The following is a 22,133-nucleotide window of genomic DNA, read 5'->3' as shown; positions in this document are numbered from 1 at the left end:
GATGCATCCTGAAGACATGAAAACTTCATATTTGGGACCCTCCCAGGCCTTGTTCTATGGTCTCTTCTTTGGGTTGGTCCTGATTTGTATCCTTTATAATAAACTGTAATCAGAAGTACAGCACTTTCCTGAGTTCTGTGAATCATTCTATCGAATTATGAATTATCAAACCTGAAGCGATCATGGGAAACCGCCAAATTTGTGGCCAGTTGATGAGAAGTGCGGGTGGCCTGGCACCTCCCAAGCTTGTGGCTGGCATTGGAAGTGAGGGCAGTCTTATAAGGGAATGTTCCCTTAACCTGTAAAATTTGGCCTAACTCTGTCTAGCTAGTGTCGGGATTGCATTGCAGGGTGAAAGAGAATAACTCAAGGATGATTCTACAGGTTCTAGATTAAAAATATAAGGAACCCAATAGGAGATGCAGGTCTGAGTCAGAGCAGGAGAAGATGGATTTGGTGTTATGCTTGTAAGTTGTGAGGAGTCTATCATCTTCAGGGTTAAGATGTCTAGGAAGCTGCACAGTTGGAGTCCAGGAGAGAGTCTGGGCTGGAGACAAAGATTTAGGAGTGCTCCATGTGCGGGATTCCTATTTCAACAAATAGGAATCTCTTTGCCTTAGTGTCCTCTAAAGCCCCTGCTCCTCCTATCCACTTCCCTCCCACTCCTCAGATCTGTCTGTGCCTTTGCCTTTTCTACTGAAACTCCACCCAAAAGTTAGTCCTTCCTCTTCATGCTCTTCACACTCTGGCCTGAAGTGGCGCCCAGAACTGTCCTCCTGGACCACGTTGAGCCAATGATCTGGAGAGGCTGGATAACCAGGTGGTTCTAAGTACCACCCCCATCCCCCACAACCTGTGTGCAGATCATCTTCCTCTCTCCCCGATTTTCATCTGCTAATCTGTCTACGTGACTCTTGTCCTTTCCACCTCTTCTTCTGGATGGAGAGGGCACTTAACCTTTGCAGGTTAAGTTTGTCTTATTGCTCATACATAATATAACATGATGGGATAGTTCCTCTTTTTAAATGCCAAAGACATTCATTTTTTTCACAACAAATATTTGAGCACCTAGTGTGTGTTAGTGTTAAGGTTAAAAAGATGAAAAGACATGGTTGCTACCCTCAAGGAGTTTATAGTCTGAGGGAATTCAAACACTTACATTCTAACCAAGTTCTTTTGATCGTGTGATTATGTGTAAATTGTAATTGAGGAGGTTACCTAATATAAATCCATTTTATAAGCTGACGGGTTAGTATATTCATGATGAGCCCTGGGCCTTTTTGCTGTCTCAAGAATTTGTCCATAGAAGAAACTGGTTTTCAGAAAATCAAATCAAATATTTCTTCTTTTTTAGCTTTTAAATTGACATAAAACATTTAGTTTAGTTTTTTTTTTTTTTTTTAGCATTTTTCATATCCTTTATACACACACACACACACACACACACGCACACTAGCTTTTCCCTACACAACCCCCTTTCCTACACAACCCCCTTTCCCCTTGCTCTGGCACTTCTGTGAATATGGACAAGCGGTCTAGGGAAAGAGGATGAATTATTCTGAGACAAGCTCCATGAAAGCAGAATGCAAACAGATCTGTAGGAGTTCCAAAGACAGCCATTTGGGTTGAAGGACAATGTAAGAATTGGCCCTATTCCCTTGCTGCTTTGGACCATTCAAAACCTGGCAGCATCAACATCACCTGGGAGCCTGTTAGAAATGCAGAATCTCAGGCCCCACCAAGACCTACTGAATTAGAATTTGCATTTTTAACAAGATACCGAGGTTATTCAAATGCACAATAAAGCTTGAGAAGCACTGCTCAGAGAATTTCACGTGGAGTTTTGTGAAATGCTATTATTATGCAAGGGAAATTAGATTTCAGTCCTGTTGTAAACACTGACTGCTTGGTAAAGACTCTTAATGTGGTGGTGAGCATTTTAATGAGCTGATATAAAGAAGAGTCCACTTCTGGCTCAAGTACATTCTGCCATCTTAGATATGGAGAAGAATCTTGAAAGAGGGACCTCTGCTCAGCAGAGTTGTACAAAGGTGGGGTGTGTGTTGGGGGTGGCCTTGAGCAAAGTGAGCTCAGTTTCTTGGTGCTCCAACTTGTTGGAATGGAGGTTGGGGCAGAAATGCGGTCCATGAGCAGCAGCCATCACTACCTCAACGTTAGGACTGTTTTAGAGCCCAGTGTGCCCCCTCTCTCGGTAGCTTAAGAAAGCAACTTTCCCTGGATTCAGAATTCAGACTTTCCCTCTGGCTTTCAGCTCTTGGGGTTTTGCCTGGGATTGAGATGTGTACCTTCTTTTGAGGTAAGTGCCTTTAGACTTGGGTGGTAATGGTTTGGTTTGTTACTTGGAACTTGATCACATTGTAATTATTCTAGTCACCCTGGGGAACTGGGAGCTCATGGAAAGTGCACTGGTTACGAAGTATGGGTTGGAGTTCCTTGCTGTGCCCCTGTATTAATTTCCTGTGCCTGCACTAACACATTGCCACAAGTTTAAAGGCTTAAAACAACAGAAATTTATTCTCTCACGGTTCTGGAGGCCAGAAGTTGGAAATCAATCTGTCTGCAGGGCCAGGCTCACTCTGAGGGCTCTAGGGAAGAACTCTTTCTTGACTCTTCCATTTCTGGTTGTTCTAGGTAATCTTTGACTTTTGGCCGCATAACTCCAATCTCTGCCTCCATCTTCAGGTGGCCTCCTCTATTTCTTTGTGTCTTCTCCTCTTCTGTCTATTATAAGGACATTTGTCATTGGATTTAGGGCCCACCCAGATAATCCAGGATGATCTCATCTTGAGATCCTTAACTTCATTATGTCTTCAAAGATTCTTTTTCCAAATAAGGTCGCATTCACAGGTTCTGGGGGTTACAACACAGACATATTTTGAGAGGGAGCCACCATTCAATCCACCTCAGACCCTAACATGTGGTGTGGCTCTGAACAGGACCCCCAAGCCTCAGGTTTCTTATCTATAAAATGAGATCTCTATTCACTATAGGGCTAATATTTTCTGACTCTATGAGTCTTTTACTCGAGTGCTGTATCCCGAGGCAGAATAAGACAATTAAAGGAAACATTCGCCAGTGGTTTTTCTTTGTTTTGTTTTTTAAGTAACATCGTCTTTATGGTTCACCAATTTTACATTAATTAATTCAGCAAATATTTGACCAGGACACAATTCCCAGCAAGGTGTAGGAATACAGTGATAAACAAACAAAATAAGATTCCTGTCCTCATGGGGCTTATATTCTCTCCTACTGGACAAGAAAGGCAATAAAGAAGTAACAAATGAATGCGCAGACTAATTAGATAGCATTACACGCCACCTAAGTAATAGGGTGATGGACAGAGGTACCAGATAGGCTGACCAGGAAGTCTTCTCTAAGGAAGGGACATTTAAGCTGAGATATTAAAAATGAACAGGAGCCAAGAGTAAGGTAGTTCAGGAAGCTGAAAGGAGACCGGGGAGACTGGAATAGATTTTCTTGAAGCTTCAATGTGAAAAATGAATTATAGAGGACAAAATTAACAGCATATGTGAAAAAGCTTGAAGGATTTTAGTTGACAGTATGTCAGTAGTGTAACGTGACTGCCACAGAAGTCCACGTGGTCTTAGACTGTGCTGGCAGAAGTCTGGTCTCTGGCTCAGGGAAGACGGTGGTCCTAGGCTGCCCTGTACTGGTGAGGACACTCTCAGAGCACCGTGTTCCGTTCCGGTCCCGGCGCTGTGTGCGGTCCAAGCAAAACTAGGTCAATTAAAGACCGTCTTTGAACTGTGTCATGTTTAAAAGAAATCCAAATCTCGCTCCAAATGACTTGAACAATAATGTAGATCTTCACTGTAGGTTTTCTTGAAGTTACAATACAGTTGTTTAAATGGAGTATCACAAAGAAAAATTCCTAAAAATTCTCTTTAGACATCTCTCTTGACAAAGTTCCATGCTTGTGCCAGCCTCTCAGCTTCTCTTCTCTCTTGCTGTCCTTTCACACCCTCCACCCCAGTCCTGCCTCACCCATGACCCCCTTCAAACAGCCTGAGCTGTCCATGTCTGCCCCTTCCCTGGTGAGTGTATTTCCCTCTCTGATTTCCCCTCTCACAACAAGCAGCCTGCCCACCACAAATAAAACCTTTCATCTCATTGCATGTACTTTAAGATGGCCATGGAGGATAAATGTAAGATATTTAGAAGGTAAAATCAACAGGACTCAGTAAGTGATTGGCTAATCATAACATTCTCTAACATTTATTTCATTCTTACTGTGTGTCGCGGCCTGTGCTACTCTATGAAGCAGATAATGTCCTTATCCTCATTCAAAATTATGGGGAAACCAAGGCTCAGAAAGACTACATAACTTGCCTAAATTCACAGAGCTGGAAAGTGCCAAAGATAGTATTTGAACCCATAAGGTCTGACTCTGGGGACCAGAGATTTCACCCCTGTGCTGGAGTGAGAGAAGCCTATGATGACTCCTTGGACTCAGGGTAACTCACCAGGATTGATGAGGCCGCCAGGTAGGAAAGGCCTCCTTCCGCAGGTAGGAAAAATAGGTGACGGGCAGGCCTTTTGTTTTGGGGTGGTATGGGTAATGCTAGGTTACTGTTACTCTTTGTTAATACTCCCAGTTTATTTCTAAGATTAAATGTAAAAATTGCTTGTTTTCTATTTTCCTACCTTCTTTGTTTTACCTTTGTATTAACAGTTAACTCCGATTTTTAGAATTCAATATACCAAATATTTCCTGAAGAAATAGAAAATGATAGATGGAGCATGCTCAAAGCAGTTCAAAGCAGAGTGATGGCTTCATAGCTTTGCCTGGTTTCTTTGGCCACCTTCCATCCTTAGCAATTGGAGTTGATGGCATGGGGGTACAGTCTGGGGCTAAAGAGGGTTCAGACTCTGCGTGTCCGATGCAAACTAACTGGGTAGTGCCCAAATGTTTCATGTCTCCTCAGTCTGTTAGGTTCTTGGTAGCAGCACCCATGACTGGGAATAACCCTTGCTCCCTTCCTCTTGGGGGAAAATAAATGGCCCCAACCCACGTCAATCTGACCATCATTGGGTGCTCCGGGGTCACAAAGGTTACCTAAGACCTTCTCCTAACAGCTCCTCTCCATGGCCAACTGTGAGCAGCTTTTGGACGTTTCTTATTCATAGAATGATAAGCAAGAAAGCAGCCCACGCAGAATCTGTCTCCCTGGAGGGCAGGTGCAGCTTTTGATACCATAACATCATCCTTGCTGGTTCTGTCCTCTTACCTCCCTCATCCGGGACCAAGGCTCCTTTTGGCCTCCTTGGCACAGTCCCAATCTCTTTTTCATATTCAAGGCCTGGTTTCTGAAAATGTCACAGGGCTGACTTACAAAAGAGAGACAGTTTTAGAATCCTTTGTGGTCATTCTCCAGACCAAAAGACTGGGTTTCTAGGACACAGAAAGCAGCGCCAATGAGAGTTTTATTTTGCTGCCTCTGCCCAGCTCCCCCACAGGGCTGCTTGGACTCATCAGTCTCAGTGCATTTGTGTCACCAAAATAAAGTCACCGATACTCACATCCCATCATCCATGCAGCAGTTTGCCCTGTGGGTCCCTTTGATGTTAGAAGGGCCTTCCCTCGTGGAGCCAGGGAGCCTTTGGCTCTAGTTTTCTTTCCTCTGATAGATGCAAAACTCTCTCCTCCTCTGTCTGCCAAGGCTGCACATATCTCTCTCCCACTTCGCCGATTGGGAGAAAGAAGCAAAGAGCTAAAACACATAAACGTAAACCCTTAATCAATCCTTCCTCTTGTCCTTCCCAACAGAACTTGATTTTTCCTGGGTGTCATCAACTATCCTCCAGGCCTCAGTCATGACTCAAAGGACAGTGACGCCAAGTCTGTCCTTATTCATTTCAGCCAGTCAGGACACGGCAGACCTCAGCCAGCAAGTTCAGGCTGGCAGGAAGGACTTGCATCGTACGCTTAGAAGGATGGCTTCTCTCTCTTTCCTGTTGGGTGTGAGCAAAGAAACGCATTGCCCCAGCTGCTGACCACAAAGGGAATTAGCTTTAGGATGAAGCTTAAACTTGCATGGCAAAGAGTAGAGCTAGAAAGAGGCTGTTGGTAACATATTTAAGCCACTGAAACAACCAGCCATTGTGGATTGTTCTACATCTTGTAGTCTAATAAATTTGCTTATTGTTTTTTGCCAGTTTGTGTTAAGATTTCTGTTTTTTTGCAGTCAAAGCATCCCATCCCACCCTGTACTTCGATCATGTCCATCTCAGGAAATCCCATCACTATCTTGTCAGTCATTCACGTCAGAGATGTAGGAATCAGGTTTGTTTTTCCTTTTCCTGTACCATCTCTAAAATTTAATAAATCAGCAAGCCTACGTCCTCTACCCTCCAAAATAATTCATAATCCATCCCAAACCTCTATCTCCAAGGCCACCATCATATTCCATTGTCTCTCACATAAAATCTGCAATACACTTTTGTGTTTCCTCCTCCCACTCTGGCCTCCGTATAATCTGTTATCCGTGCAGAAGTCAGAATGATCTTTTGAAAACATAGGTCATGTTATTCATCTGTTTGAAACTTTCTAATGGTTTCTTATTTAGAAAAAAATCCAAATATCTCATTGATTCAGTTACAGAAAGACTATATCACTATAATAAAGATCTCAAAATACAGTGACTTAAATAAGATAGAAGTTTATTTCTCTTTCACATAACAGTCCAGGCTGGCAGGACAATTCTGCTCCCTGGGGTCATTCGGAGACCCAGTTTCCTTCCATCTTTGTGTTCGACCCTGCCTTAGGCTAGCATATGGTCTTTATTTGCATGGTTGTCACTCAAAGGAAGGGAGAAGAGGGGAAGTTAAAGACAAACATTTTCCCTCCAATCAAGCAAGGTGAGTGTTGCACACATCTCCTCTGCTCATATTCCATTGGCAATAACTTTGGTGGCATGGCCACACCTCACAACAAACAAAGCTGGGAAACGTAGTATCTAGTTGGATGTTCGGATGAAAGTCTTTTACTAAGGAAGAAACAGAGAATCAATTTGGGGAGGATGGCTAGCAGCGTGCCACTATTTGTTGTGGCCTTCAAGGCCTAAATGACCTGGCCCCTGCAGGGCCCCCAACATCATCTCTTACCTCCTTCTTGGTTCACTGATCTGAGCCACAGTGGCTTCCTTTCTGCTCCTCAAACATTCTGAAATCATTCCTATCTCAGACCCTTTGCACATGCTCTCCTTCTGCCTGGAGCACAGCCCAGTGATCCTCACAATTGGGTTCCTTCTTATCCTTCAGGTAACATCTTGAAATGTCTCCTCCTCAGAGAGGCCTTCTTTGACCACCCTTCTAATAGTATCTTACCCTTTACTAGTCAATGTCCATAACTCTGCTTTATTTTCTTCATAACACTGATAATTGTATGAAATCATTCGTTTATTGGTGTGTTGGCTGTCTCCCTCACTGGATGGAATCTGAGCTCCATGAGAGTAGGGACGTTATTAGTCTTGTTAACTGAGGTTAACTTCAATATCAAGAATATACCATAGATGTGGTAGATGCCCAAGAAACACTTTTTTAAAATAAATTGAATAAAGGGATAAAAGGATCCTCAAAAATATCTCCCCATCTCATCCCTGTGCAAATATCTTTCAGATCAAAATTTAAGACTTTGCGTTTATCCCTCCTAACTTTATTTTGTTAGATTTGGCCCATTGCCCCAGTGTATAGCTCTCTCTTGGGATTTGCTTCTGGACTTGTCCACCCTAGGGGATCTGCAGGTCCTTCCCAGCATCCCCTGCGAGTTGGCAGTCAGCCTCCTGCACTATGTTAATGGACGTTCGAAGTTCCCAGCTTATTTGACTTGTGCTTCCTTTTCACTGCACCTGCACCTCCCTCTTTAGTATGAGCTCCCACACGCTCTACACTTGTTTACAAAGCGAGAATTCAACGCTGTGAGGCATAAGGAACTAGGCCGCAGGAGATCTGGCTGCTAGCTCCAGTGGCACTGTTGTCTTCTTTTTAATCACCTCGAGAAAGTCATTTCCCTCTTTGTGGTCTCAATTTTCCCATCTGTAAAATAGAGGGAAAAAATGCCTGTTCTGCTTTCCTCACAGAGTTGTTACAAGGATCAGATAACAATGTGCATAAACATGCCATGGAACAATCTAAAATTCTTTTGAAATGGAAGGTGGTATTCTGGGACAGCCAGGGCCAGATGAGAGGAGTCAGGGAGAGTCTCTGCAACATGGGAACATCTCTGGATCTTCTCTGGAGCCCATCTCCAAAGCCCCAGCCCACCCACCCCCCATTCACTGTACACAATAGAGTATCTTGGCCTTTCTTCCCCCTGGTTTTCATGCCAAGCATGGAGACAGCTCCTCAAAGAGGACACCAAAAAAATCCGTTTGTGCTAGATGACAAGATGGAGGCCTTGCTAAGAAGGGAGAGTTTTTAATTGCTGTTATAACTGGTTTAACCCATGGCCACATCATGGCAGATGCTAAAGTTTCTCAACAATTGCCAAAGAGGATTGCATTCATAACAACAAAAAAAAATCCTTAAAATCTTCTTTTCATATGTCCCTGAAGATCTCATGTAAATGATGGTTATACCCCAAATCTATGTTTGTTGAACTCTCCAAACTCTCCTAGCTCATCTTGCCCATTATCTTTTACTTTCTTCTCTCCCACACTCTGCTCATTCCACGTGAATCAATCAAGCCCAACCTGGATCCTCTGGGTTCTTCCCTCACTCATTACTTTGGTTTATACTACAAAATTGCAGATGCTGAGCTGGCTGGTCAGAATTTGATGGACACTGAAAGAGAAAGAGGTTGAGGAGTACTCCTAACATTGATATTTTCTGCCTGTCACACTGATGTGTTGCTTTTTAGATTAAAAGAAGTTGAGGATCAGATATGGTGGAGAGAAAGGGAGCAGACACAGGGACTACCAGAGACAGGGTAGATTTCTCCAGTAGCTCAGTGCTTCATCCTCCCTACCACCTGGATAGGGTCTTCCAGGCGCCCCCCTCTGAGCTGTCCAATCCTGATGTCTCTATCTTGTATTCTTATACTCTATCGTGTATGGCTTACACTCTTGTGTGGTCCTCTTGAGCTTGGGAATAGTAATTCCTAGTCTAGGTGCTGATGAAAACACATACAAACAGCTTGTAGCCTATCAACTGATTGCCTCCTTCCTGTCTCAACCACAGCATCATCAAGAACGTCTATGGATATAAATCCTCAGATAGAGTGAGAAGCTGAGGTTGGCAGCCAGTGTGAGGCCTCAGGTGTTTCTACCTTCAAAATTTTTGGCATCTTGCTTGTGGCTTATAAGTGAAAACAATCCCCATCTCCTGCCCTCCAAACCCCTCTAGGCTTATATGTCACCATGAAAGGGACCAGCTTCTTGGCAAGTCCTTTTCAAAAGTTTTCTAACCTCTGCTTTAGCATATGGCTAGAAGGAAAGCCTTGAAGTGACCGAGATCACGTGCACTGGCTAAGATGTGATAAAGGTTTTGGGGCATATTCAACCCACACAGGAGTGACTGCTCTCCAGCCCTCCTGAGATCAGAGCTTTCAGAATATCATAAAATGATCTTGATTTGGTTTAGTTATGCTAACATTGGAGAACCTATTGTGTGCCATGCACCATAGTGATTTGAAGGATACAAAAAAAGAATACTTTCAAAGAACTTCCATTCCAGTAGATGGACAGACACAAAAAGAGATTGTTTTAAATTAACGTGTTGAATGCAGCAACAGGATGAACACTGCTGTGGAAGCATGGAACTGGGGCTCTTAGCTCAGCCTGGTGGGAGCAGGGCTTCTTAGAGGATGTGACACCCGAACTGAATCTTAAAATGTGTGTGAGAAAGTGCCCAAAGAAGGGGAAGAAGGCAGTCTGAAACAAAGACCCAGAGATGGAAAACAAAACAGTATGCTCAAGTGCTACAAATGGTTCTGCGTATGAGAACAGAGGAAAGAAGTAGAAAAGAAGAGAAGTAGAAACTGGCGATGAAGCTGCAGTAGCAGGAGGGGGTCCGATCACAGAAATCCTATGTTCTAAGGCACTTGACTCGGTGTCAAGAAGACTACGGAGAACCGGGGAATTTTTAAGCAGGGAGTGACAAAGTCAGACTTTAGTCTTGCCAGGTATCTTAATTTCAACTGAACTATTTGTTATTTGAGTTTTCTGCTTAGGAAACATTTGCATATCTGGAATTTCATCACTGAGGGTCCTTATCAAGGTGTGATATGGCTTGTGTGTGAGCATTCAGGCTTGCCCTCCTGGATGAACTATGTGCTGCTACATTTTTTTTTGCCTGGATCCAGGGGCCCAGGCACCCATCAGTTCATGGCACACAGCCCAGTGCCCCAGGGCCCCGTCCTCAGTGTGGGTCAGCGCTGCCTAATGCCAGGCCACCTTCTACCACAAGCCAGAGTTAAGTGGCTTCCTTTTATCCCTCACAATTCTTACAGTGAGAGTCTATACTCTCCATACTATGAAGAGCATTTGGCAGCTTAAAAAAAATGCTCATTTCCTTAGGTCAAGAATTTAAAACATTTCATTTAGTTTCAAATTTCCTTGAGAGAAAAAAAATGTGTCAATAAATTTCTTGGAATGAGAGACACATTTGCCGTGATAAAGAGCTGTTTGCCAGTTCTTGAAGACTTTTCCCTCTGAAGTACTGAAAGTGGACACAAAAGCCCTCATATGCTTGGAGAAGAGGTTTCCTTCTGAAAATTCCCCATGGCCTGTGCTGAGTGACTCGAGTTTGGATCATTATGAAAATCCACCTTCATATGATAGAGTTATTTAAATCTCAAGAATTATGGGAAAATGAGCACTCCGAGTTCTCATGGGGAGCACCTTGGGCCTGGTATTCACTTCTCTTGAGGTAACATCTCTTAATAAATGGATTTTTCCCCTGAAGAATCTGAAAATTCTGAAATCAATATTTTGTTTGAATTCCTGTGTCAAATGCTGGAATGGAATGAAAATATAAGTCTATGGTCAGATGAGTGTGACATATTGGTTGCTTGGAAGCAATTAATCAATTTTTTGAAAACGTATTTAAAAAGTTACATAATACAATGTAGAAATTATATATATAGATACATATATCAATAACTTTCCAGAGCATGTCCAAATATTTTTTGATCAACAAACATCCTGTCAAACATTAGGGGTGGCACAGTCCTCTTTTCCTATGACCAATGCTGCATACACGTACACATAAAGACTACAAGTCAAATGAGGGCTCTGAGAGACAACTCCCAAAATGCAGGGTTTCCAGTAACCATGCGAGAGAATGCAGCTTTAGTATGAAGCCATGATGCATGGGACAGCTCTACCCAAGGGCGCCCTCCCATGAGAGAAGGAAGCACAAAGATACCGGCCATCCCTGACAACAGGACACGAAAGAGGATGTGGGACCAGAAGAGAGAGTGTACGGTACGTGAGCACTCCCCTTCACACTGTGAAAGGTGGCACGATACACTTCAGACTCTTACCAACTGTATCCAGTTAGTTCTCCTCTCCTGCTTGTACAGGAAAGAACGAAGACGGTGGATAGAAAAGCCAAAAGTCCCCAGTTCTACAGAACTTAGAGAGGAATGGAAAAGGCACCTTGCCCAACATCAAGTATTTTTGTTGAAACTATCTAGAACTTCTGGCAACAAAGTAGAAGGTGAATTATTAGGGAACAATACTGGAGGTGGGAGAGAAGAGAGCAGAGTATTTGAATAATCCAGGAAAGAGATGAAAAGTCCTAACTAAGGTGGTGACACAGATGGATTTCTGGATTCAGAATGAGTGAGTGTAACCAAGGAGATACACTGGTATAAGGAAGGCTCTGGTGGAATTTTTCACTGAATTGCAGCAAAAGCAGCCTCACTTATGCCCCGGATAGGGGTATGACTATAGGAGAAGACTCTTGTGGGATGCAGTGGTGGACACCTGTTGTTATTATGGTGTTTTGTCTTTCCAGCATCATTTTCCCGCCTCTATTAATAACATCTCCCTCTCTCCTTTGCAGAAATGTTCCTATCCCACTATCCAGTCTGTCACAGAATCTCATCTTCCTGGTCAGAAATGGACTTGCCATCTCTCTGGCCATGATGATTAGCTCAAAGATGGGCATGTGACTCAATATGGGTCAATCACAGCCTTTCCCCAGGATCATTCACATGAGTAAGGCCCTTCGCCTGTCTGGTCATATGAGCTGGACAACTGTGATTCTTGGACTGCTAGTGGCTATATTCCTACCTTGTAGAGAAGGTCTATCCTCAATGGAAAAAATATAGATGTAAAAATACAAGTAGATGTGAGTGATGGACTGAGAGAATCTGACTACATCAAGACCCAGATTTTCCCTCAGTTCATACAGCTCCTCTTCCATTCCGTGAGCTATCCCAGGATCTTTCTAATAAATTATCTCATCGCTTCTTTTTTTTTTTTTTCTTTAGCTAGTCGGAGCTGGCTTTCTGTCATCTGAAACCCAAAGATTTTTTACTAATACCGCTGCAAAAGGTAAGAAGCTTTAGCTGGAACTTCAGTGGCTGTCTCCCTGGCATGAAGGAATGAGAAAAGCCAGTTGCCTAGACCATAGCAGCAACGTTGAGAGGCTGTGGGGGAGGGTGGATGGTAGGATGCCCATTATAAATGAATTCCATTCAGTTAAACAAAGGGCTTTTATAAAAACAGTGCTAAACAGAAGTTGGCATATATATCACTCTGGCTTTGCTTTACTGGAGACAAAACATCTCAGGAAAAAACAAAATGAGCCAGGAAGAATACATTAGTGCCAGGCTGCTGCACAAGACATGTAAACAAAATATAAAAAAACATCTGAGGGGCTGGCCCCGTGGCTTAGCAGTTAAGTGCGCGCGCTCCGCTGCTGGCGGCCGGGGTTCCGATCCCGGGCACGCACCGTTTGTCCGGCCATGCTGAGGCGGCGTCCCACATACAGCAACTAGAAGGATGTGCAGCTATGACATACAGCTATCTACTGGGGCTTTGGGGAGAAAAATGGGGGGGAAAAAAGGAGGATTGGCAATAGATGTGAGCTCAGAGGCGGTCTTCTTCAGCAAAAAAAAAAAAGAGGAGGATGGGCATGCGTGTTAGCTCAGGGCTGATCTTCCTTACAAAAAAAAAGAAGAAAACATCTAAGAGCAAAGATTGTTTAAAAAAAAAGTGTTAAAAAAAAGAAGTGTTTTAATATGAGACTATGGAGTCTTCTCTGCTTGTTTTTTAGAGACAGTGAGAGCGAGAATGAGATAGAGAGAGAGACTGATTCATCTTTTTACAGCCAAAGGCCAGGGAATGAACTATTCAGATCCTTTGGTTGCACAGTTCAATGACATAATCTTTGCTTGTTAATGAGAAACTGGCTTCACTATAATTCTGTAGCGTCGGAGTGTGACCTGACCTCAGAAAGTATTTGTATCTCAGTGGTGCTAAAAAGCACACTTTAAAATAGCTTTAAATCAAGGGAGGCATGTGCCTCATTCCCATTTGGTCCCAAGCAGGAAAAACATGAGGTTTTCGCCACGTGCTTCCCACAGAACTCTGCTCTCAAAACATAATATGGCAAAGTCTAAAGTTGCAAAACATACACTTCCAAATAAAAACACATACACTTCTAAATAAAGAACTTCTAATGTGCTTAATTTGATTTGTCAAAAGAGAATTTATACAGCTTTTTAAGAATACATCTCTTCAACAATGTGAGGCACACCTCTATCCAATACCTTGAGTCCTGGAAAGTTAGCATCAGAGGCGTACCCTTGGGTGTGTGCCACTAGATGGCGCGTCAGGCTAACTCGCTCCCCTTCTCTGAGTGACACGTCCTGCCATATTTGGTGAGTCATCTCAGGCCACCTGATAAGCATTCAGGAAAAGCTTAAAACCAATTCAGCAGAAAATATAACTTTCACCTAAATGGTGTGATGAGTATTATTAGGATGTCTCTGCCAAGATTTTTTAGAACCTGAAATCAGCCTTTTTTATTTCTTGAATGTATATAAAAATATGACTTTTACATTGAACAAATGGGAATCAGTAGGGTGCAAACATAAAATAATTCATTTTTACCCATAATTGCATAATTCTAATCCATCCTGTGGGTCTACTTTTAGAGAGAAATGCGTGTATCTTCTAAATTTTTCCCACTTAGCACTTCCGTTCCTTCTTCACTCAATCACTCATTCCTCTTGGACCCTCCAGAGTTGCTATGTGTATGTGGAGTTATTATGGAGAGGAGGAGGACAGGTAAGGAGCAAGAAACGTCTTTCTTGACTGGCACCAATGTAATATGGCATTCTACCAAACCTGAGTTCATAATCAAAAACTATAAAACATATAAGGAAACAAGAAACCATGAGTGAGAGTAGAATTAACAAACTTCAAAATTAGACCCACAAAGACTGCAGATATTGGAATTACTGGGTATAAAATATAAAATTAGTACATTCAATATATTCAAAGAAATAAGAGGGAATTTTTACAAGAGTAAGGAGCAAGACACTATCAACAATGACCATGCAGATTTGAAAAAGAACTAAATTGAACTTTTAGAAATGAAAAAATATTAATTAAAATTAAAATTCAAAGGAAGGAGATTAGAGCCAACTGAAGAGAAAAGTAGTGAACTGAAAGATAAACTTGAAGAAATTACCCAAAACACAGCACAGAAAGACAGAGATGAAAAACACAAACGATAGATTAGGCAATATGTAAGAAAGAATGAAAAGGTCTAACATACATTTAATTGGAATTCTCAAAAGAGAGTTTAAAGAGGAGAAGAAATATTTGATATGTTAATAGTTGAGAGTTTTCCACCACTGATGGGAAATCCAATCCACAGATTCAGGAAGCACAACAAATCCCAACCTGAATAAGTTAAAAGAAATGCACACCTGGTCACATGTTAATTAAACCAAAGAACACTAGAGACAAAAAGAAAATCTTAAAAACAGCCAAAGAGACAAGACAGATTACTTACAAAGGAAGGATAATTAGATAATTAAAATTAACTTCTCAAAGGCAACAATAAAAGCCAGAAGAGAGTGGAGTAATATCTTCAGTATGCTAAGAGAAAACAACTCTTAATCTAAAACTGTACACTCAGTGAAAAGATCCTTCAAGAACAAGAATGAGGTAAAGACTTTGTTTTAGGGAAACCAAAACTGATAGAGTATCCTCCCAAAGACCATCACTGAAAAAAACTTCCTTTAGAAAGAAGGGAAAAGATTTCAAAAAAGATCTGAAATGCAGGAAGAAAAGATGTGTAGAAAAAACAAGTAGGTGATCCTAAACAAACACTTTATAAATCAAACGCAATATTTTATAAAGCTGAAAAAGCAAGATGAAATTAAAACAATGGACAAAATAGAAAGTTCAGAGGACCTCAGTCATCAGAGTTAAACTGTTTTAGAGTCGATCTTTAAGCTGAGACGTGAACATTTTTAGGTTAACTACTAAAAGAAGAGAACTGAGTCCAGACGCTTCAAGCAAGGACAGATTTTTCCATTCAACCAGGATCCTAAAATCTGGAACTCCCTTGAGAGGGCCTGGCCAATAGGAGAAGATTAATTGTTCCCTGAGGTATTTATCACTTCTTTTGCTAACAAAGGATTTAAGTTGCCTTCTCTTAATTATGATGCCATGGAGTTTTTCAAATCTCTTCGGAACTTAAAATGTCCTCCCACGAACAGCTTCCTTCCTCCCTTCCCCAAGTGCCATTTCTAGCAGCAAATGCTTGTGCCTTCTTGAAAATGAGCTGGATACCACATCGTCCAACCCTCTTTCCTACTCATCTCCTCTCGAATGTTAGGAAGTCTGTGGAGAGCAGCGAGAGTGGCAATAGAATTCATCCAGGCCATAGCTTATGAAAATCTGTAAAACATACATTAAGATCTGTCAGTACTTGCCTGCCCTATAGTCCCACAGTATTTATTCCTCTATTACAGTATGTAAAACAATTGGAGGCAATTATATATTGTATTTTTTTCTGCTGACGTCATTTAGGGTCAGATCATGATTAAACATAGCTGTGTTAATTAAGAGTTCTTGACAGCAAATGTAGGTGAAAATGTTTTATTTAGTTTAAAACATTACAACCAAATTCACTTTGTATGTTTGACACTGAAAAAAATCATGGGCAACAGTGATACAAACATTTCAGTTTTGATGCCACAGACAAGGCACAAAAACAACTGGGCAGGTGACTGTCAGGAAGCAGATTTCTGACCCCTCTTTGTCCCATTGTTCCTTCTATTCCCTTCTTCATTTCCACAAGGAAGATTCTCACGGGGAATTGTGTCTAATACCTTTGCTAATAAAGTGGCTTTTCCTTAAAGCCAAGATAAGAGAGAAGCTGTGTTTCTTTTAGCCTTCCCAGAAGAAATGCGTCAGAACACATTGACCTGTGTCTAGCCCCACCAAGAAACTCTTAGAAAGCTTTGAAATAAACTGCTGCATCATCTCCCTCTACATCTGGCCCCTCTAGTTCTACCTAAAATCCCCAAATGCAGTGAAGATGCCAGATAGTTCACTCCTGAGCAGGTCACCCCAAACCTTGGAATTCTGAGTCCAGATGAATTTGCAGTGTGGCTCAGAAATTCCTCTTCAGGAAGGACTCTAACATCAGAAGCACATTTTTATCAAAGCCTTCTCCCCTCACAGCACGGCTCATGAAAGTGCAACTCTCCTTGAGCACAGCTGATGCCCTCCTGGAGCTGCATTTGAGGACAGGTGCTTGGTTGGATGGAGCAGCTACAGTGTCTGTCTTCACAGCCTCACTGCACCCATGACATATGAGTGAGCTTCGAGGCCAGGACTCTTCTCACCAGACGTTTGGCTGTGAGGAGAATCAGCCAGATTCCAATCCCTCAGGTATTGTAGGGATTGGAAAGAACCCTAGACAGACAGTCAGAAGGCCTGGCTCTATAATTTTCAAAGTCATTTGACTATAGGCAAATCTTTTCAACCTCAGTTTTACATTCTGTTTGATGGGGCCACAACATCCACTCTGCCTCTATCACAGGGGTTGTTGTGAGGATCAAATGAGATCATGCATGTGAAAGTGGTCTGTAAACAGTAATACACCATAAAATAATACAAGTATGAGCAGTATTGACCTTCGCATCACCCTCGGGCAGTGCTGAAGCTCAGGCTGCTGCTTAAAGCTGCTCCACGTTACCCTCACTCCACTCAGATGTTAAAGCCCCGTGCTTCGAGCTTCACTGATCAGCTGCCCAGGCGACTAGGATGTAGGATCCCGGCAGAAAAAAAACTAGGCACTTTTTTCTGCTAGGACTTTAAGACCCTGGGCCCCTATTTTGGTGAATTTGGATCTCTACATCCTATAAACCAGTTTCAAACTCCTGTAAGATTCTGACAGCATTTAAATCTGACGTTGGAAGAATACATAATGTAGACTTTATTATTCTTGCCCACCCCACTTTGGGTCTTGAGGTGGAAGTGGCTGTTGACCAGCCAAACTGATAATTTGAATGCTTCAAAAAGTGATTTATTTTTGCCATTTCCCCAACCGTCTCTTTTCTTTCTATTCATGATCTAAGTTTTGCTCAGAATGGCATCAAGGGAATGAGAAAATTACCTGTAATTCTTGTTGTCAGATCTGAGATTGTCACAACAGATCACTAATCCAGGATTGGAAACATCTAGAACAGGCTCCTGGGGAGTGCTCCTAGCTCTCCTTTCTCACACAGTTCTCCTGCCCCTGGGCCCTGGTGAGCCAGTCACCAACATCACAGCCAGACTGCTGGGTGCTTCATCCCTGCCAGCCCCAAGGGAGTAAGAGGAACCTCACCAGGACATTTGAAGAAAAAATTTCAAAGCCCAAGGAAGCCTCAGGACCAATTGTTTGGGGTACACCACGGGTATGACCTAGTACAGCATTTCCCAAATGCATCTGATCACAGGAATCTCCTGAAATACATGTCAAAAGTACAAATCCTAGCTCCACACCCACCCAATCCATCCCCAAGGCAGGGCCCAACAATACATTTTTCACAGCAATCAAGTAATTCACACAGTTAGGCAATTTGGGGAAACATCAATCCAGCAGAAAAGATGTGTAGGCTTGGAGTAATGACCTAATTAGGTCTGTGACTTCACTAATGGCAGCGATAGTTCATTTCTCCATCTATAAAGGAGGTGGGGGGAGTGGATTACAACAATATCTGTGACTGCAGTCTCTCTCCAAGGCTGCCTAAGGTCTAATCAGATTACCTGTATGAAGTCTTTCAGCCCATTTAGAAATATTTACAGATGTGGCTTGGTGTTTTTAGCAAAGAGTGCCTTGGGCCAGAGTGGCAGCCGCTTCCCACCCCTGGTTTGCACGGTCCTGTGCCAGGTGCAGAGTGAGGCTCACGAGAAGGGAGATGAGGGGCCCATCATCTCCGCCAGACTTTTCCTGTGTTAGTGAGGAGGGCAGCCACACTTACGGCTGCAGAACTGAGCCCCTGGAGAGGCTGACGTAGAGCTCTCCTGGGAGCACACTGGGGCGGAACAGCTGACACAAACCACCAGGTCCATGGCAAGTGTCCCCAGCTTCCTAATGAGTCAATGCATGGCCTAGAGAAGCAGTTCATCTACCAGGGGACCCCTCCTGCCACCTGCGTCCACACCCCCTCACCCAACACGTCCCTGACTCAGCTGTGACTCACAAACACAGCAGCTCATGCATCATCCCACTGGGCCCTCTGCCTCCCACCCCTCCTCATCCTAACTCACCTCTTTCAGTTCAGATTTTTTAATATTGGCTTTTCAGATTACTGAGCACATCTTTAAATAGGATGGATGGACAAACACACACAACACAAATATCAAAATATACCCATTTAAATAAAAAAAACTTCAATTCTCTGGGTTTTTTTAATTTATCCATAGCAATATTTCATATTATATGCATAAAATCTCCTAATTCTTTCCTGGGCATGTCTTATTTCCCCAATTGAATTGCAGGGTCCCATGGACAGAGACCATGTGTTACACGAGACTTATTTTGTACCCCAATAAAACCTAGGAAGGAAGCTGACATGTACAAGCACTTCCTACGCAGGGTACACTATTCAGGGGAGAAGAAAGAAAAGGTCGTGAAGAGAAGAGCTGAGGTGCTGAGGATGGACAGCTTTGCCTGTACTTGTCCAGCCTTATCTCCTGTCCACCTCCCCAGAAACAACTGCTTTCTCTCTCTGGAAGTCTGAGTGATTTATGCAGCCCCACGGAGGACAACTTGGTCCCATCTCCCCAGGTTATTTCAGTAGCCTGTTATTTTCTTTGCGTTTTTTACCGTCTGTCTGTAGTTTCGTTGTCTTTAGAATTGCAGGTTTCCAATTTTAATAATTCTTTCCCATTGCTCCCCTCAACCTTCACCAAAATCATACATGCCCCCGGCTAATAAAAGCAATGTTTGTGGCCTCTGCAGCTGGTGCTATGGGGCTCTTTGGTGGTGAGAAGCCAGACACAGTGCTCAGTATAAAGAGATAATAGCTACTGCAGCTACCCAATATTCTCCAAAATTGCCTGAGCAAGTTGAAACCCAAAGCTGGTGACTAAGAAATGATGTTTTAATCCTCTTTTCCATCTGAATTGGGGCCCAAACAGGCAGAATAGACCTAGGCTTTCAGAAGCCAGGGACACCAGCAAGTCTAAAACTCAGCACCAGGGTTATGGCTTGTGTCTTCCAGCCCTTGGAAGTGCCAGCACTGGGCTGAACTGTCCTCGGGTTCCTCTCGGACAGGCCAAAGCCACTGTGAAGTCCTCGGGTCGGTCAGTTCTCCTCCAGGCAATGATATCAACTCATCCCTCTGACCCTCACCCAGCCTCTTATTTCATTGCACACGTAGGACTGTTCTAGAATGCCATAAAGTAAACGGATACCAGTGGAATGATACTCTGAGAACAGGGCCTAGCTCCAATCAGGTGGCTCTGGAGAAGACCAAGGAGATGCTGAAGAAGAAACCTTCTTCAGAGGTTGTCCATGGATATATAGACAGAGAACGGACCACTACTGGGAGTGGGGGGTTAGCGAGGCCAAACATCCTTGTCCTCCAGTGATTTGACCAAAGTGTGGGGTGAAAAGCTTTGACAAAGTGGTGACTGTGAGAGACCTAAGGTAATGGAGTCAGAGATTCAGAGCTGAACATTCAGAGAAGAAGAAAAAGTCAGTTTTTCCTTGAAGAGAAATGAACATTTAAGGAGTATACCAACTTTTCACACCTTGAGTTGGAATCAGCAATTTGGGCTGGGCTCAGCTAGGCAGTTCTTCTGTTGGTCTTGGATGGGCTCGCTTCTATGTTTGCATCAGCTGAGAGTTGACAGGCTGTCAGATAGGGCGACAGGGGTGACTAGGCCCTTTTCTCTCATCATGCAGCAGGACAGCCCAGGCTCGTTCACCTGGTAGTGACTGCAAGATTCCCAAGAGCAGCAACAGAGGACAAGCCCCATACACAAGAATTTTTCAAGTCTCTGCTTGTGTCACATTTGTTATTGGGCCACTGGCCAAATCAAATCACACCACCAATCCCAAGTTCAAGGGTGGAGAAACAGACCGTACCTCTTGATGAGAAGGGAAGAGTTTGTGGCCGTTTTTTGCAATCTATACAAATTACAAAATCCAGAGAGATCTAGTTTTGGGATTTAGGCAAAATCTATCATTTAGGCAAGAGTGCGAATAGGAAGTGCTCCTTCCTGAGGAAGCAATACCTCTCATCTCTCAAAAGCATCTAGAGTGGCAGCCTGGTGAGGCCAAGAGATGCATGCTCCACATCTCCGGTGTCCTGAAATGGCAGGGCTGGGAGGGCAGAAACAAGTCATGGTAAATGAAGTTCAAAACCAGAGAAGATCAGGTGGAGTTTGTGGGGAAAACGGGCCACATTCGAAATACAATGAGACCATATATTCTTTTCCTCTTAAATTCTTTTTCATTCTCTATTTCAGTCTTCTGCATTACTGCTTTCTCCTCTTTTTCTCTCTCTTTTCTTTCATGTGTATTTTAAGCATTTATCAAAAGGCACCTGATGACAACCTAATCAGAGTGCAGGGGGAGGGGGGGCTCTGTGTGTGGCACCAAGCTGTGGAAAGCCCAGGAGGGGGAGGACGAGGAGAGCCCTTAGTCTCCAAGACTCAGACATCACCGTGTACAGCAGAAAGAGAAAAAGCAGTTTATGTTCTCAGAATGGAAAAAGAAACACCACTTGGCTTTTCAAAAAGGTATACTCTCTTTTGTTTTGTTCCAGCCATTCAAGAACTGTCAATCAGAACAGCAAATTGAAGTCATTTCTGTGATTGTTCAGCAGGTCACTGTCACTGAGTTCACCAAAGGCCTTCTGATTTTAGTGTAACAACAGTCATTGACTAGTGACTGGGAGGTGATGGGGATAAAAAGTATATTTTGCCTGATGTTATCTTCTGTTGTCAGTAGAAGGCCTTCTGCTAATAGTAGTAATAAATTCTTCTATCCCTAAGCACAGCATGGGAGGTACAGAAAAGCATACTGTAGGCATAGGCATCTTCTGGAGATTAGCAGTCCAGAGCTAACTCCCTTTAAGAATTGGAAAAGGAATCCTGGTTCAGCTAGGGAAGGAGACTGGGCAGGATGAACTCTGTGGGTGAGAAATTCCATGTGTGGCAATGTTCTCACATGTAGCTGTTTTCTTGATAAGTTTCTCAAACTAGTTAGATGGGCACTGAGGTTTGGAATCAGCCTCCCTTAAAGGCTGCCCCTCATCCCTTACCAAAGCAAAGACTGGCAGATCTCCCAAGATGGTGGCCAGAGAAAGTCCCAGGCCTGCTGGCTCGTGGATTTGTGTCTTGTCCCTGTAGTCTGCTTCTGATTTCTAGTCATCCAGAGAGACGTCTTCAAAACAAATATCAGACCACAAGGGACATCCTGGTTGGAAAATCACTCTGGGAAAGAGGAGAAAGAGCCCAACGTTAAACCACACGATGGTTAAAGAAACACAACACAACAGATGGGTCCCTGGGCAGAGCCCACAACCTGTTCAGAGCCTGGCACACCCTGATTTTTAGGACACTTCATTAGGCTTGTGATTACTGTTCCTAAGCCTCAATTGGTGCTGAAGCCAACCT

At 43.1% G+C, this 22,133-nt stretch overlaps 1 protein-coding gene across 4 annotated transcripts in view; it reads right to left on the bottom strand.

Moving 5' to 3' along the window:
- Positions 1–16,102: 16,102 nt before the first annotated feature.
- ILDR2 (immunoglobulin like domain containing receptor 2) overlaps positions 16,103–22,133 on the bottom strand; it is a 62,657-nt gene continuing 56,626 nt past the window's right edge. For all 4 annotated transcript variants that reach the window (XM_058540157.1, XM_058540155.1, XM_058540154.1 and 1 more), the window contains one exon: positions 16,103–21,950. In XM_058540157.1, the coding sequence (XP_058396140.1) occupies positions 21,915–21,950 (36 nt within the window). In that variant the 3' untranslated portion in view covers positions 16,103–21,914. The remainder of the gene's footprint in view (positions 21,951–22,133) is intronic.

This window comes from Diceros bicornis, chromosome 4 (assembly GCF_020826845.1).
Source record: "Diceros bicornis minor isolate mBicDic1 chromosome 4, mDicBic1.mat.cur, whole genome shotgun sequence".
Taxonomy (NCBI): Eukaryota; Metazoa; Chordata; class Mammalia; order Perissodactyla; family Rhinocerotidae; genus Diceros; species Diceros bicornis.
This window is presented reverse-complemented; position numbering and strand designations above follow the sequence as displayed.